The 16,731-nt window shown below is 53.2% G+C and overlaps 4 protein-coding genes across 4 annotated transcripts; 3 read left to right on the forward strand and 1 right to left on the reverse strand.

Annotated features, from left to right (window-relative positions):
- Positions 1–1,482: 1,482 nt before the first annotated feature.
- CC1G_10979 (hypothetical protein) lies at positions 1,483–7,451 on the forward strand (the record flags this gene model as incomplete). Its single annotated transcript, XM_001840264.2, has 4 exons — positions 1,483–2,622; positions 2,681–2,945; positions 2,998–3,330; positions 3,385–7,451. 4 exons carry the CDS (start codon positions 1,483–1,485, stop codon positions 7,449–7,451), a joined length of 5,805 nt encoding a protein of 1,934 aa, XP_001840316.2.
- A 1,383-nt stretch (positions 7,452–8,834) lies between these two features.
- CC1G_10981 (hypothetical protein) lies at positions 8,835–10,334 on the reverse strand (the record flags this gene model as incomplete). Its single annotated transcript, XM_001840266.1, has 1 exon — positions 8,835–10,334. One exon carries the CDS (start codon positions 10,332–10,334, stop codon positions 8,835–8,837), a length of 1,500 nt encoding a protein of 499 aa, XP_001840318.1.
- A 456-nt stretch (positions 10,335–10,790) lies between these two features.
- Positions 10,791–11,562, forward strand: CC1G_15685 (hypothetical protein; the record flags this gene model as incomplete). The annotated part of the gene is made up of 4 exons (XM_002910210.1): positions 10,791–10,815; positions 11,249–11,350; positions 11,405–11,457; positions 11,515–11,562. 4 exons carry the CDS (start codon positions 10,791–10,793, stop codon positions 11,560–11,562), a joined length of 228 nt encoding a protein of 75 aa, XP_002910256.1.
- A 2,342-nt stretch (positions 11,563–13,904) lies between these two features.
- On the forward strand, positions 13,905–16,510 carry CC1G_10983 (fimbrin). Its single transcript, XM_001840268.2, has 8 exons — positions 13,905–14,015; positions 14,071–14,224; positions 14,280–14,423; positions 14,473–14,945; positions 15,005–15,718; positions 15,776–16,041; positions 16,123–16,208; positions 16,279–16,510. The coding sequence occupies exons 1-8, from the start codon at positions 13,939–13,941 to the stop codon at positions 16,327–16,329; spliced, it is 1,965 nt and encodes a 654-aa protein (XP_001840320.2). The 5' UTR covers positions 13,905–13,938; the 3' UTR covers positions 16,330–16,510.
- Positions 16,511–16,731: the final 221 nt, after the last annotated feature.

Here is a 16,731-nt window from a genome sequence, read left to right on the forward strand (position 1 = left end):
AGATGTGCGTTACTGATAAGCGCCCATGTAGTGGAAGGGGTGAATGAAGGGTGAAATGGTGATTCGCGGAGGTCTACCGGAGAGTGACGATCTGTGTCGGGAAGGAAGTCATAAGGTCATGAAAGAGGTAGGGAAGGGAACGAAGACATGGTATCAGTCTGGGGTGGGCAGACAGCAGGGAAAGGTCGACATCCGAGTGAAAGCGGGATCGTATCCAGACTTCCAAATGAGAATACAAGAAGGCAAGGAGAAAAGGATAACAGCTCGGCGAGTTCCAGCGGAAAGCGGGTGGACTAGTCGAGCCAGAGCTAAAACATTCGGAACCAGGAAGAAAAGACACGTTCTGGACAATCCAAGACCGAGGAAATTTCAGGGGAAAGACCAGGTTTGAAAGTGAGCGCTAGTGAGTGTAAGTGGCAGGTAGCGAAGAGAACCAGAAGATGTCGGTGGCCGTGGAGCAAAGTCGATCTTGTGTCTGTTACCTGAATGTCATTACTTACGAAACCCCGCTCAACGCTCGATGGAGAGAAAGAAGAAGGGTTGAGATGAAGCGCTGTCTGCGGGCTTCATCCGCGAGTCTGGTAACAGGCGCTCAGACCCAACGCAGAGCACGAGCATGATAAGCGAGAACCGTCATGGAGGGCGTTGGAACGCACAGGCGGCGTCGCGAAGTGAGCTGCGCAGACGGGTACGTCGGGTGAGGGTCGGGCCGACGTTCGGTGCCCCCGATCAGAGGATGTGGGGTGGCGGCAAGTTCTGACGGCAGCAAACGGCATGGCGAAGGAAGGCTCTCCGCTCGAATCGAAAGGACCACGTTATTTCACGAGGAGAAGGTCGAAATTCTGGTCGAAAAAAGGGAGAAGAGCGCCAAAAATGTCCAAGGTGTGACAACGGTGTGACGGTCGAATCTAGATGTGGGAAACCAAAACAAGGGCAGCACTGCTTAGTAAGCGATCGTAGATCGGACTGCCCCGCTTTGGGCAATCGGGATCGCCAGAAAGGGGCAAAGAAAATTGCCACCGACCGCTACGACTCCCAAGAGCGAATGGGAAAAACCAGAGCGAAGCTGGGAATTTCGACTCTGAGCTTCGACCACCACCACCGCCAAATTTCTCGTCGTCGCCGTTCGCAACGACGAGCTCCAACAAAACCGCACAGTCCGACGGGATCAAAACCGTTGCAGACGCGGCGCCCCCTTCTCCCCGTTCCAGTCCTCGGACTCAAGCTCCAGGGCATTCAAGCTACAGCCTTAGACAGGCATTCATACGACGACGAGCGACGACAGACAACGACAAGACAGACGCGCCCCGCATACACACTACCGCTAGGACACGACTAGTCGACAGCTCTGACGCGAAACGACACGAAACGTACGTACACGTATCCCAGGTCTTGTGGGCCCATCGGCTGACTTTGTCCAGCAGCAACAGGCAACACTGAACTCGACAAAGACGACCCGTAAAGGCGTTTAAGCCGTCCCCCATGAGCTCGCACAGAGTTGGCGCCGAGGAGCGTCCTCGGTCATGCGACTCGTCCATCATCGAAATTCCACCACCACCGACGTCGACGCCCCCATTACCACCAGGGGTTTCGCCACAGTCGAACGCAGCGCCCGCATCGTCGCCAGCGTCAAAACTGGCGCCAGCAACGATATGCGCAGACCAAAACGCGTCGTCGACTCCACGGATTCAGATCCCCGCTCAATCCCCCTCGTCATCACCCAGTTCGGCGCCTCTTCTTGATACTGTCATTCCCAGCCTCAGCCTCAGCTTGGACCTTGATCACAATACCGTATCACTTGCACCATCAGCGGAGGAAGCAGAGCTGCCGTCAACTTCTCATTCCTCAGAGTCACCTGAAGATGAGGGAGAGCGGTGTCGTCTCGGTCGTGAGACCAGGGCTGATGTGCCTGACGGTGCAGGACGACGAGAGAAAGAGCAGAGCTCAGACCCTCTAGACGTCCCCGGGTCAACCCTTTCCGGACCTCATCCTCCCCCACCATCAGCAGCAGCGTTGGCACCAAGCGCGGCAACAAATCGCTCCAGCCTGAACTCCCTCGGTAGCACAGGCACACACGAAAGCAATCCTCGTCCCATCTCCGCCACAACGATAACCTCCTCTTCTTCCGCTTCTTCGGATTCCTTGGTTTCTTTACCACCGTCATCGTCGCCGTGTTCATGCTGCGTCGACGCCGGAGGAAACAAGATCAAGAAGTCTTGTACATGCTCATACAAGTCGAGACTTCAGCGATGGGTGTCAGAGCAGTGTCATTTTGTTCAGGTTGACGGCGACGAAGATTCCGAACCCGACTCGCCCGTGTTGGGGGTGGAAGACGTCGTGAATCCCAACGGCCTGGTGAAGACTGCCCCCAACACTCCTCCCTCGACAATGAGCCGACCAAGGCCCAAGAACAAGTGGTACTGGCACTCTTCCTTCAATTCGAACTCCAGGGACAGTTATGGACAGGAGCAAGAAGATCGATGGGGTGATGGAGGGGTTCGTGCGGACTCACCGGTGCTAGGCTTCGAGTTTGAGCACAACAAGAGTACCAAGGACGAGAAGAGGAAGAGTCAGAGGGGAAGTGGATTAAGAAACAGCTTTGATGCGTTGTCACACCCACAGGTTCGTACTTATAATGGCCTCCTAGTTGGAAACGTGTTATTGATAATCTCATTGGTAGGCACCACCCCGGGTACAATCGTCGAATCCAGAGCAACCTATGTCTCCTTCGCAACCATTATCCCGAAAACCTTCCTTGTCAAGATCTCCATCTCAAAGCATCTCGGCTGCCACTCTTCCTTCTTCACCTAACCGATCCCCATATACATCCCCATATCCTTCACGGAGACCCTCGCTGGCCATTCGTCAACCGTCACTCGGTCAGTTGCCTGAAAGCGAAGATGACGAGTCTGGCAAGTCAAGTGGCCGCCGCCATTTCTCCCACTGTGCATGGATCTACTTCGGGATCGACCACAGGTTCACTACCTGCTTCCCAAGTGACATCACCCACCACTACCATCTCCATGTTCAGTGGAAGCTCGGGAAGCGGGAGCGGGGATAGCACCGTTCTGGGACATGCAGCCCCTGTGCCTCTGGGCAGAGGTCGATCCCAAAGCGCTAGCATTGTCGGGGCTACAGCAGCGTCTCAACACCAACAGCAGTTCTATTCTCCACAGAAACCCGGTCATGGACATAGTCAGAGCGTGTCTTTTGTCAATGGGAGAGGGTATCAAGATTTACAGCTGCGGTACCAGAGCGCGTTGGCAGCTCCGGAGCCGGAAAATGGTCTAGCTCCCCCTTTTGAGCTTCAATCCTCGAACGTCACAAACGGTAGGCTTTACGTTCTACTTGATACGATCTTTAGGTACTAACATATGGTTCTAGCCCGTACATCTAACTCCTCTCAATCCTTCAGCCCAACGGCCCTAGGCAGTCCAATGACACCTTCAATCTCGCGCAACAATTCTCATACCCTCATCGCTCCTCCACCTTCGTCAAGTTCGAGTGTATTCCCTACATCACGCACCCCGCGCACGCCTCCCGGAAACTCTCAAACGCCTCGTACACCCCCGACACTCAGTTCGCACCCCTCGATGGCGTCGTTGAGACATGCCGTGTACATCGACTCTGAAGAAGTGAGGGAACGGCTGGATGCGTTGATCCGAAAGGAGTCACGGGAGGTCCTCAACCCTGGTATACAACCCAGCGTTGGACAGTCCATGGACGCTTTGAACCAAGGGTTGAGCGCTCCTCCGCCCGTCCGCTATGGACGATCGAGAAGTCAAAGCTTGGTGTCGGTAGCGGAGAGTGTGGACGAGTACGAAGGAGAGTGGAGGAGTCGAAATGACATTGGAGAGGCCATGTTGAGGGGATCTATGTATAGTGGGAATAGCAGAGGGGACGATGAAGACGACGAGGACAAGCGGACGACGCTTTACGCTGCTGGGCTTGAGTATGCTGCTCATGCCATGGGTCTGGATAAGATTGATCCTGTTGCCTCTGCGGCCGCGTCGAGGAGTGGTAGCGGTGTGGGGTTGAACGAGGCTGGTGCTAGGCCTGAAGGAGAGCAGGCGGACTACAGGGACTACCTATCTGGAAGGTTTTACGAGGATGCTGAAGGGGAGAATGAAGGTGATAGGACGTTCACTGGTGTGGATGAGAAGGGGAAGAGCGGTGAAGGACGGTGGGACGCCGATGACCTCGACGAATATCGCGACCTGTTCTACAAGCCTTCGCCCCGGAAGTCTCAATCTCGTACTCAATTTGTTGAGCAGGAGCAACAGCAGCCTCAACGTCCGCCGCTCAGCCACTCGCTTTCGGTTCCTCACATGAGTCAAGCTCAGCAACCGTCTGTCGGTGGCCATTCGCATAGCCAAAGTGTCTCCGTCGCCATGCTCGCTTCCAATGGCCCCGCTACTGCTTCGACGAGCCCCGGCTCTTCTCCATCAGCAGCAGCCAAGTCCAAGGCGTTCTACCAAACTGAGGACGGTAGTGGCAGCAGAGTCTACCTGGGTCCTGGGTCACCAGCCTCCAAGCATCGATCCAACGCATCTGTTTCGTCCAATGGTACAGGCACCAACAGTTCTCGCTCGAGCCGTTCATACGCATACCTCCCCGCTGGTTCAGCCACCCACTCCAGAGCGAGCTCCATCCAGGCACGGTTGATGCAAGGTCACAAGAGTCAACCTAGTCTCTCGTCTGCTGGAAGTCGCTCCAGGACCGGGTCCGTTTCGGCTTCTGGTAGCGTGCCTCGACCTGCGCCGTTGGATCTTGGTCCTGCGATGGAGCTGGGCGTGGAGCCTGTGGCCTCGCTTGTCATCGAAGCTGTGAGCGCGAGTGTGAGGGATAGTGTAGCGATTGGGCCCCCACCAAAGCGTCCTGCCCCTGCTCCGCCACTGCTGATCGAAGCAACTGGTGTGGATCGTGGTGCCGCTGTCGAGGGCGTGGAGCTTGAAGGGTGCGCGGAGTTCGGATACTTGAGCGACCAGGAGAAGGGTGGTGAAGGGGAGGCAACCTTGAAGGGTAAAGTGCAGGTGATGAGTAGCCGGTGGAGTCTCGCATCGTCGTCCCAGGAGAGTCTGGAGCTGGCGAAGAAGGAGAAGGAGCGGGAGTTGAGGGATAGGGAGAAGAAGGCCAAAAGTGCCCCTTCATCACCTGGCCAGACCAAGGACAAGAGGAAGAGTTTGTTCGGCAGTGGTGATGCAGGGTCGCCGGATCAACCTCAGGTCGGGAAACGGAGTCGGTTGGCGAGCTTCATTGCACGTTTTGCTGGTGGAAAGGACAAGGACAAGGAACGGGAACAACTCAATGTTGATGGAGAAGTCAACCAGGTTCAGGGAACTTGGGAACCTGTTCCTCCTGTTCCCCCGGCCCCGCTTAACCCACCTCCTCTGCCGCCTCATCTCAAGTCGAAGCTGTCCCTGGCCTCCTTGCGGGGTGATGACCACTACCCAGGCGCGATTCCTCCGACACCCGGTTCCATGATTTCCGATTGGGATGTTCCGCCCCCGACGCCCGCCCCGACGTCTTCAGCCCGGAGCTCTAGGGTTTATGGATCCATCGGTGCACATTCCTCTTCGTCTCCCATCCTGAACCGTGCCCGCTCTCACTCGCATCTCAGCGTCTTGAGCGGCGCAAGTGCGGGCACATTCGGACCTGGCGTCCACGGTCACGGTCAACATGCTTCCCCTCCACCAAGTCCCTCGTACTTCCAGTCGAGCTTCGGGGCCGCTTCTGCGTTGTCACTCTCCAACGATCAGCTATCGCCGCCACCCACACCTGGCTTTTGGGCTGCTGGTGCTGGTTTCCCAAGAAGTGTAACCTCTAGTCCACGAGGCAGCTTCGTCTATCCCAGCGTCCATGTCCACAATCTGCCTCTGCACGCTCAGGCTCAACTCGAAGCTCAGCAATCGCAGCTCGCGCCGTCGACAACGCCTACTCTCCGTCCATCATCGAACGACAGCGCTGTCGCTCCTCCACTCGAGAGCTACGGGAGCCCCAAGAGTCAAAACACGCACCTGAGCAGCGGTCCAGCCACCTTGGAATACTCCACTTCGGTATCGAGTCACGGTTATCCTGCCACTCCCGGATCGATCGTCGAGTTCCCGCAAGTTGGTGCCCCGTTGCCCCAGGACAAGTTGGACGCCAAGGTTTCCCTTGATGCGAATCGCGTTGTTGAGGGAGAGGGCGACGATGAGAGCTTGCTTGAGGAGGCAAAGGACATCTTAGACGTTCATTCGTATGGCTACGACTCTGCCAGCAGCGCGAGAATGAGCCGTCAGTCGGAGTACGACGACGATTCGTTCGATGTGTTGGATGCCTACGGTCGAGGGCCCGGATCTGTTTCGTCGCATGCCCGCTCGCAGTCGCAACAGTCCCAGCAGCTGCAGCTCCGGTCCCACTCTAGGTCATCTTCCGTTTTGAGCAAGGGATCTAGTCGCCAGAGCATTGGAAGCGGCCGGCAGCTGCAGCAAACATTGTCGGGTGCCCGATCCCCATCGCGCTCGACCCCGGATGTTTCAAGGAAATCCAACTCGAGCGACGATCCTCCCCCTCCTGTTCCTCCCAAGGATGGCCTCTACGACGCGCTAACCGGTATCGCTACCCAAAGGCAGAAGATGGGATTGACTCACTCTAGCCATTCGAGTCGTGATGGCTCTTTCAGCGGCTCGGCCTCCCCCGCTTCTCCTCCTCCCCGTCCAAGCCAACAGCATTCGCACAGCTCCCCTCATGTCCGTTTTCCTGCCCTCCAGCAACAAAGTGGCGCTGTCAGCACTGTGTCGGGAAGTTCGCATTCCGGCTCCGGAAGGTCAACTCCTTCGAGCAAGGGTATGGGAGGCCTGATGACGAGGTTGCGGTTGAAGTCGAGTCCCAGCTTGGGCTCTCTGAGGCCTGTCGCCGACTCGCGACCGAGTCTCCATCAGATGCACAGTTATGCCCCCCTTGACTCGCCCCCGGTTCCTCCGCCTCCGATGAGTAGGGTTGGAAGCCCACCACTGGGTTCCTCTTTCCTCCCCGGCGATTTCACCATCAAACACAAGTCCAGCACCAAGAACTTTGGCAGTACCTTCTCTCGCATGATTGGTCGAGGACGTGACAAGGACAAGAAGGGGTATAAGGAGGAAGAAGAGTCGGATCTGGATTTGGACGAGGAGTTGAAGCATTTGGACGCTTCGATGGCGTTTGGGGCGGGTGGCATGATTGGTGTTGGCCCGGGCTCCTCGAAGACGGTCAGGACGCGGGGCAAGTACGGCCAGGGCGACGATGGCTACAACCTCGATTCGTCACTTGCATTTGTTGGAGGTGTCGGCGGTATGATTGCTTCCGGTGGGACCATCAAGGGTAGAGCTCGAAAAGAACCTGTCAGTGATGATTTGGATGAGGAGTTGAAGAACGTTGACCCTTCGCTATTGGTCGGAGGGGCCGGCGGCATGATCGCGGTTGGAAAGTGAGCGACAGGCGTAAGTCTTCTATGAAGCCATCTACGGCGGAATCCTAACTCATCTATTCCTCAGCTGTCCTCAAGAATGAAATACCGACTTTTGGGAATTTGGAACCTACTCATTTCTTTTGGCATTGTGGCTGATTTCTTCGTGCATATAGTTATTTTTCTTTTATCGTCGCTCAACCTTGCTGTCTATTTTTCGCTGGTCTTTTGCTTTCCCTTCGTATCTATTCTCCCCTTTCCTCTTGCATTTCGTCGTGCTGCATATTATCATTAGATCTTTTCCTTGCTCCCTTTCTCTCTTCTTCCATTCGCATATATTCGTCTGTCTGTCTTCATTTGCACTCGTCGTTTGCTATCGCTTTCCCGTTCCCACATCACATCAAACCACGTACATTCAACATTTTCACCGCATCGCAACAACTGCATATTCGCTAATTGTTATCCTTCTTTTATTCTGTTTATTCGCCTTCGTAGTACTTGTACGCTACTTCCTTTTACTACTTCTCTCCATAGGGGATAGGCGCCGATGGCACGGGGACGTCCACATCTAATCAGGATTTTCGAGGACCACGACAGGGGTTCGCACTATTGATCCAAAAAGCTAATATACGCCTGGGATGCGAGGTGTGTAGCACGACATTACGCGGTCGCATATGCGCTGACATCGCCTAAAGCATCTTCATCTCGCTTCTCATGACCGTTTACCACTCGACAACAAGCATTTCATCTGTACACTCCACTCAACATGCTCCGGCAGCAACCACACACTCATTTCTCTCTCTTTCACTCGGCATCATCATGATCTCATCTGTATCATTATTCACCAACCGGAGTCACTCATTGTTTTCTCATCCTCCTTCCAACGGCATTTCACGACCATCACGCTCCTTCGCATTAAATCTCTCCATTTCAAATTCGCTGTATCGATACCAAACACGGAACACAACGCCACCACGCTCATTAAATCTCTTTCCTCGTTCACCACACCCACACTCTTTTACTTGCACTGCATTGATCCTAGCCGACTCAAGCGCCAGTCGCACTCCCTGTTGTCACTATATCCTCCCCATCCCTGTCCTCGTCGTCCCTTATCCCGGCTCTTGACAGCCCCTCCCTTAAAACCCCTAAAAATGTCGGTCTCCGTATCCCCCCGCCACCATCAGACCTGCGCTTCCACGGTCGGGCCCCTCACGGGCGAAATGGGAAGTTTGAAAGGAAGTTGGACCCAGTTTTCGAAAGGAAAAGTAGCGGTTTCAATTAGTAGGTTGCGCACATACGCGAACTTAGACTCGAATTCCAGTTGAAGTTTTTCACACGTTGTATTTTTAGTTACATTGAATTTAGACGCCCTAGACTTCGTTCTCTTGATTATCAACCATTGTCCATGTCAGAAGTCGACGATACCTTCGTCGTTCTCGTCGACCCTTGTCATACCACAGTCTAAACTGATCCCCGGACCGCCCTTTCTGAACCATCTGTAGAGTCGAGGGGTAAGTTCTTTGACGTCATAAGGTGCCATGTCCCTTGCACAGGAATCGCAGGTGTGCTGGAATCTCAGCCTAATATCTCGTAGAATGCCCATCTGGAACGATGCTGGTTCCCAATTACTCCACTGGATGGTGTAAGGAGCGATTTTGGAATCCAAGTCGTTAAAGTAGGGTCTAGGATCCCAAGGCCGTCCTTCCTCGTGGTCACCCTCTTCGTCCTCTGAATCCTCCGGGGGACTCAAACACGGGCAGTCGAATACGAGTTCCATATTCTCCAGCTGCCTCCAAGGCAGAGTGGCCACGGTGGCTGACACAATGGGGTAGTAATACGCCACTCCTGCGTCTGAAGAATCGTATGTCAGACTCAACGAACGAAGTCTGGACAAGAAGCTAAAATCGAGACTGTCTCGGTCAGGTTCGGCGATGGAACTGAAGTTGAGGACGGCGCTGAGGACGATGGTGCAGCGGAGGTGGAGGAGGGTTTTACGGACGAGCTGTAGGAGTATCCGGACTTCGAAAAAGTCGCGGGTGAGGGACGTTATGTCGAGCGTGGTTAGACTCCGGAAGATGGAGAGGTGGTGCTCGAAGAGGTAGGTTAGGGTGTTGGGCGGGGGTTCTGTCATGGTCATGCCCACCCATGTCGGCGGGTCGAGTGCCGTCACACCAACCTTGAGGGTGTGGATGGTGGGGTAGGTTATGGCACTGCCTGTTCCTGTGCTATTCTCCGGCGGGACGTCGAGGAAACACCTCCCGCGTAGGGAAAGTGAGCGAAGGTTGGTGTTTCGAATGTAGAGCGAGAAGGGTATCTCGCCTGCGTCGATATCGACGTGACGGAGGGTCGAGCGGGAGCAGATGTAGCGGAATATAGGCTGGGCGAGGGTGGCTCTCCACCAAGCGCCGGCTTCACCTCCAGTCCACGGGTACCCTCCATCCTCGTCCAGCCGTCTGAGCGTAAACCTGGTGATATAACGCAACTTCCGAACAAAGAGGAGGAGATCAGCCGCGCTTTCATTCAATGCTGCGGACGCTGTGGGATCAGGATGGATCGTCAAGTTGAGATTGGAAACGAGTTTGGTAATCTTTGGGCTGCTTTCCACCATTTTGAGGAGATTTTGGATCCGCCGGCGGATGTGGTTGGGATTGTCGCCATGATGGGCCCGGGTTTTCGATGCAGTGGTATTGTTGGAACCTGGGCGGTCTGGCTCGAATGTGATTGATGCATCGGCGAAGATGAATGGTCTCGTTGCGAGATACCAGTTTCGCGAGAGGAGGGAGCAAGTCTTTAAGTCTGTTGTTGACTTGCGGTAATAGATTGGTGTTAGGATTCGAGCGATAAGCTCGAGTGGTAAGGAAGGAGGGGCTTGCGCTGCTGGTCGTTGCTGGGGCTGCTTCAATGGCATGAGGACTGTCGAGAGTAAAAGGTGGAGTAATGTTCATAGTAAGATGCTGTAAAGCGGCTGCCGTTCAAACCGCCGCACGCATGCCTACATTGCCCGAAATGAGAGGGCTTCCAACGTTCATCAAAAAGATTTCGAATGTGTCGAATGTAGGCAGCATTTTTGGGGTGTACACACAATCAATGCACAGCCTAGGTTTGGTGGACATAGAAGAAGAAGATTGGAGGCTGCGCTGAGGTGCTTGACATTCTTGACACAAGGAAGTGAAGGAGGGAGAGAAGGAAGATCGTGACCCAAGCGAGGACTTGGCTTGGCACATTCAAGTTGAACCTCCGCTGATGTGCGAAATTAAGCGCCGCTGCTTAATTTCGATTCATGTTGTAGGGAAAAAATATGTCCAGGTGGTGGAGTGGTCACCTTGACAATCGGACCCCTTCTACACCAGGTAGGAACACGTAAATGTCGTTTTCGACCATTTACTTTGGTGGGCACATTTTAATCTGGGCGCAGCTCGGACGACTCGGACTCTCGCCCCAATAGGCGCCCATGACACAAATCCAGTAAAACGATCACCACGTTTCGAAATTCCCAAAAGATCGTGTGGAAAATGCACACAGATTCCTCGAGTCCTACGAAACAGCCATCTCAAGACTACACACATATCACTGCTTATGCATCTCCGTTTGTACAGGTGTTTATCGAGCTTCCGTTAGAAAGCAAGCTTCGACGCTCGTTGCTCAGGCTGACTCTTACGCCAGGTGCACTTGTGCCGTCAGTGTTTATCGGTGCTGAGAGATCCTCTCGTATAGAAGTCTTCAATTGGATGTCCCTTTGTTCAGTACTGAAAGAGGGAGTGTCGCTTACTGTGCGTCGAGCGATATTTAAACGATGGAGACTTGGAGGAAGATATTCTCCAGAGCAGAACGACCAGTTCTATCTACCCCAGCTCCACGCTTCGTTCAGACTTTCACCCCAAACTACCATGAAATTCACGATCTCTTTCGTCGTTGCCGCCCTTGGTATGTCCATCTCGAATCCCAGAGTTTTCACACTAGTGTTGACAAATATTTTAGTTGCTGCCCTCGCGTCTGCCACCCCTGTTCCCCTTGAAGCTCGCGAGCCTGCTGTAGGTCTCTGTCTCTTTTATAATAGTAGTAACTCACCGTGGCCCAATTCCTTTCAGCCTGCAGCCAACCCCGACCCTCAATGCGTCCGCAGGATCTGTCCTTAGGTCTCCTTCGCCTTAGAAGTAGTGACTGGACGTAAAAATCATATGGTGCTTCTGTATGTTGCTAGTGATCCCTAGAATCTGTTCTCTAATCATTTTATGTCGATCCCGCCGACTGTTGAAGGGCGAATGAAACGCCGGTCTCCTTTCTTGATATTCGCTCCGCCGAAAGTTGCAATCCCGGTGCAGGTTAATCTTCGCCATCTTGCCTAAACCTAACGAAGGACAACGACCATTTTCTTTTTCCAACACCATTGCCTATGCACAGACAGCCAAAATTATTCAATCTCCAAGTTTGACCAGATGAAAGATTTCTTGAACGACGAGTCAATCAGCATCACACGCGCCCGCCCATGTCTATCAGCCAGCAGTGAACTCTTTCTTGTACTTTCCCGGAGATAATGCACCTCCCACTGTCTCGGAGGAGATGGGCACTGTTTTGATCACTGTTGTGCCACTAACTTTTGGACTTGACTTGGTCTCGGTGGCTGGGAGGGCGGTGGTCGGTGAGTGGTATAAAATGTACGCTCTTAGTTACCCTATCTCCTGTACCAGACCACTCCACTCCTTTCCATCAACCCTCTTGACTGAGAGAGTAGTCCAGACGTCCTTCATTGCTATCACACTATACAGTGACAATGAAGTCTGCCACGCTTACTGCCTTCGTCTTTGCGCTACGTACGTCGTTTCTCTCTCTCTGTACCAGAGCCCGACTTGAAGCTTACATCGATATCGGGAATTTCGACGTGTAGTTGCCACCTGTCTCTACAACACCTGTACTTACGCCTAACGGATCTTTACAGGCTCGAGAGTTCGAGTCGTCCGTGCGTATATTTCTTATCTCTCGAGGCATTAACTAAAGCCCTGACACGCTTATTTTTTGCATTAGAGCGCTGGGGCTGAAGCTGCCCATAACGTGGCTAGAGGCGGGTGTAGATTTGGTTGTTTCTAGAGTGTTACAGGCTGTTACAGTTTCGGGACGTCGGATACCCTGTTGGAATGCTGTTTTGTCGTTGCTTGACCCCTCTGGCTACCCTCAGACTGTGACGCTCGTGCTTTCTTGAATCCGAGTCGACGACGACGTTGTGTGCTGTACTTCCTATCCCTGTACTGTTTCACTGCCATGCCAAGTAAGCGTCCTGCTCGTGACTGCAACGGGCCATCGTAGTCACTGTAGGAATTGTACCTTCAAATACATATCCCAATGCCTTTGTTACTCGCGCACTCTGCGCGAGTCAGCTTTGCTGCTGTGCCAGTTCCTTTGGAGCCTTCCAGTCAGAATTCGGAACGAGCATGAAGGGGGGTCGCGTAAAGCTCACCAGCTGGCCTGTCAAGAACAGGTCCAGGGAGGGCGCAGACGGTGGTGATTGCAGCCAAAGCGGTGATAACTTGAAGTATGCCTTTCAGGTTCATTATGGGGAGTGGGTGTAGTATGTGCATTCACAATTCAGCGCCGCCTGGGATGGAGTTTAAGTATAACTTTGGAGTGGTTTGGCCATGTGTGAACAACGGTCGAAGAATTCGGCCGTGTTCAGTCAGAGTGCTTCTTCTTTGAGCCCCGTTATAGGACTATGCTTACTTTATGATAGTCTTCCATTCTTCTGCCTCTAAGCTGACGCTAGATCCTGTGGTTCTCAGAACTCCGCACGAGATTCGTACATATAATGTATTGAATGTTTAACTTCTATCTGGTGCATATGGGACGTTTCTACCGCTCTGTAGCCGTGAAGTTAGCCTTATCAGCTCTTTTCTGAGACCTATCCGACGATTGGGGCCCTAGAATCGAGACAGTGCAGCCCTGTGGGAACAATTCCTTGTGTCCCTGTCTTTCCCTTGGGTGACATGCCCCTGAGGCCTGAGTCGCGTTTCGTCGGTTCATCGGATGAAATTGCGTACCTTCAGACCTCGCATTCTAGGTCGGGCGGAATAAGCACGCGGCGCTTACTTTCCGTGAGCATTTATCATTCGTATGACAATCAGGAAGTGCGACGGCGAGTCGAAGCTGTACGATGACGAAGACGTCGAGTTTGACTCGGCACGAATCGTCGACCGTCCATAGGCCTCGAGCGCCTTCTCGAAAGACAGCATGGCCCTCAGGAACAGACAAGGTTGGCCCTCCCACTGGGAGCTCTACTACTGGCACTGTGACTGACATATGTAAGAATGATACCCTCGTCGAGAATACGCAGACTCTCACCTAGATTATGGCTTTCTACGCTCGAAACCATGTCCCGCTGCGCACGCGCCAAGGACGACATACGGCGGGCCAAGGGGACGCTGCGTAACTGCGGGCACAGCCACTATCTCATGATCGGTGCCGTCAGAGGGATATAAGACATCATTGCCTTTCTTTCAGCAACTAATACAACCCCAGCGACCATGGAAGCCCTCAAACTACAAAGAAAGTATCCAGAAGTAACCCGCGATGAGATGTTTGACCTCATCAACAGGTTCAAGTGCGTACTTCTTTTTGGATATCGGTATTGGACAGTGAATCTAACCGGTTTGCAGCGCATTGGATACGGACACTCCAGGAAGAGTAGACCAAGCGACAATTCTCAAGTCTTTACAGTCGAGTGGAGAATCCTATGATGTTGCGCGAGAGACCTTGAAGCGTGTCCATCTTGACTCTAGTGGAAAGGTCGAATTGGAGGAATGGGTCGAGGTACGTCGTTCTCCGCAGTCTCTGAAGGTTTCGGTGACTAACTGTCGACTTGTAGCTCAACGTTAAGCTAAAGACTGAAAGGAAGAATGTTGGTATCATCAAGAAAGCCGGAAAGGTCATGGTCCAGGGCTCCACCGCCAATGTCAGCCATACCATCAACGAGGACGAGAAAGCCGAATTCACAAACCACATCAACACAGTAAGTAGCGCGTAAACTACAGTTTATAGCTATCTAACAGCGCAAGTAGATTATCGAGCACGACCCCGATGTGTCCTCGCGATACCCAATCCCCACAGACACCATGCAGATCTTCGAGGAAGTCAAAGACGGTCTGATCCTCTGTAAACTCATCAACGACTCTGTTCCCGACACCATCGATACCCGTGTACTCAACAGACCCACCGCTAAGAAACCCCTCAACGCCTTCCAAATCACCGAGAACAACAACATCGTTATCACCTCTGCAAAGGGTATCGGTTGTTCCGTGGTCAATATCGGAGCGGCGGATATCGCGGAAGGTCGCGAGCATCTCATTCTCGGTCTGATCTGGCAAATCATTCGAAGAGGTTTGCTCGCCCATGTCGACCTCAAGCATCACCCTGAGCTGTACCGCCTGTGCGAGGAGGACGAGACGGTTGAGGATCTGTTGAAGTTGACCCCTGACCAGATCTTGCTCAGGTGGTTCAATTACCACCTGAAAGCCGCCGGCCATAAGCGAAGGTACGTCATTGGAGAATATCGGCGCTTCACTAGGACAAGGTACTAATTAAAGCGCGCAGGGTGAACAACTTTAGTCGAGATGTTTCCGATGGCGAGAACTACACCGTCTTGCTTAACCAGCTCAAGCCCGACCAGTGCTCTCTCGCGCCTCTCCAGACCCAGGATGTCCGCACTCGTGCTGAGCAAGTTCTGCAGAACGCGGAGAAGATTGGATGCCGCAAGTACCTTACCCCATCGTCCCTCGTTTCCGGCAATCCTCGTCTCAACCTTGCCTTCGTTGCCAACCTCTTCAACACTCACCCCGGTCTCGAGCCCCTCAACGAAGAAGAGAAGAAGGATTACGGTGCGGTTGAGGACTTTGATGCTGAAGGCGAGCGTGAAGCTCGTGTGTTCACCCTCTGGCTGAACTCTCTCGGCGTCGAACCCGCCGTGTACAACCTGTTCGAGAATCTCAAGGATGGCCTCATCATTCTCCAAGCCTTCGACAAGGTCCTCCCTGGCAGCGTTGTCTGGAGACGCGTTTCGAAGCCCAAGGGTGGTGCCAGTGTTACTTCTCCAGTTGTTGCGACGTCAGGTGAAGGCGACGAGGAAGAGCCCGATTACAACATCACGCCCAACTCGAGCCAGCTCTCGAGATTCAAGTGCGTGGAGAACACCAACTATGCTGTCGACCTCGGCAAGCAGAGCGGTATGCACCTCGTTGGCATTCAGGGAGCGGATATCGTCGATGGCCGTAAGACGCTTGTGTTGGGTCTCGTGTGGCAGTTGATGCGGTATGTCTTTTGCGTTCTCTGTTGCAATCGCCTTGCTGACCTGATTGTTGGATTCAGATTGAACATCGTCAAGACCCTTTCATCCCTCTCCAAGACTAGCGGCGGACGACCGATCAGCGATACCGAGATGGTCAAGTGGGCCAACACCACTGCCCAGCGCGGCAACCCTGGCGTCCGCCCCATCCGTTCATTCAAAGACCCGGCACTCACCACTGCCTTGTTCATCCTGGATCTTTTGGACGCCATCCGACCAGGCATTGTCGATCCCAGCTTGGTCATCCCTGTGGACGAGAACGGACCTTACGAAGACCGTAGGCAGAACGGTAAGCCCCTCCCCGCTTGTGCTGTGTTGTCACAGCAATATGGAAGTTGCTGATCACGTATTCTTAAAAACTTTTGTATAGCCAAACTTGCGATCTCCATTGCTAGGAAGATGGGCGCCCTGATCTTCATTGTGCCGGAAGACATCGTTGACATTCGTCCCCGACTTGTATGTGGTTTTTTGACTTGCTGTGACACTGCTTGAACCAAACGGCTAACCAAATGTTCTTTCTTTGTAGATCCTGACGTTTATCGGAAGTTTGATGAGCATCGCCCAGGAGTCGTCATAGTCGTTCTCCGTGGAAAGACAGGAAGGATGTCTGCCAGAAGTGCTTTCAATAATGGTGTAGGATGTACCAGTGAGAAATTAGGGTGCTTTAGTTTTTGCTTCTTTCCAAGGACTCTTTCTAGCCTATTGTTATTATACATAGGATCTTCGATAGTGGAATCATTCAAAAAGAATGTAACTGGCTCATGCGCCCTCGAGTAACCTGAGAATACAGGACGCACTTCGGGCGAACAATGGGGAAGTATTTGCAAATTGGATAGGCTTGGAAAGCTTCCTTGGACGAGAAATAACGTTCCACGACGTCAACGGCGTACGGTATATTGATGGCTTCTGAGGAATCTAATTGTGGGATACGACATGGAATGACTGGCGAGACAAAAGGGATGACCCGGTCTAACGCCAG

The sequence above is a fragment of the Coprinopsis cinerea genome (assembly GCF_000182895.1).
Source record: "Coprinopsis cinerea okayama7#130 chromosome 11 map unlocalized cont3.11, whole genome shotgun sequence".
Lineage (NCBI taxonomy): Eukaryota > Fungi > Basidiomycota > Agaricomycetes > Agaricales > Psathyrellaceae > Coprinopsis > Coprinopsis cinerea.

Coding starts and splice junctions, on each gene's coding strand:
- CC1G_10983 (XM_001840268.2), top strand. CDS start 13,939: ATGGAAGCCCTCAAACTACAAAGAAAGTATCCAGAAGTAACCCGCGAT. Junction 14,225..14,279: donor AATTGGAGGAATGGGTCGAG/GTACGTCGTTCT, acceptor GTCGACTTGTAG/CTCAACGTTAAGCTAAAGAC. Junction 14,946..15,004: donor GCCGCCGGCCATAAGCGAAG/GTACGTCATTGG, acceptor TAAAGCGCGCAG/GGTGAACAACTTTAGTCGAG.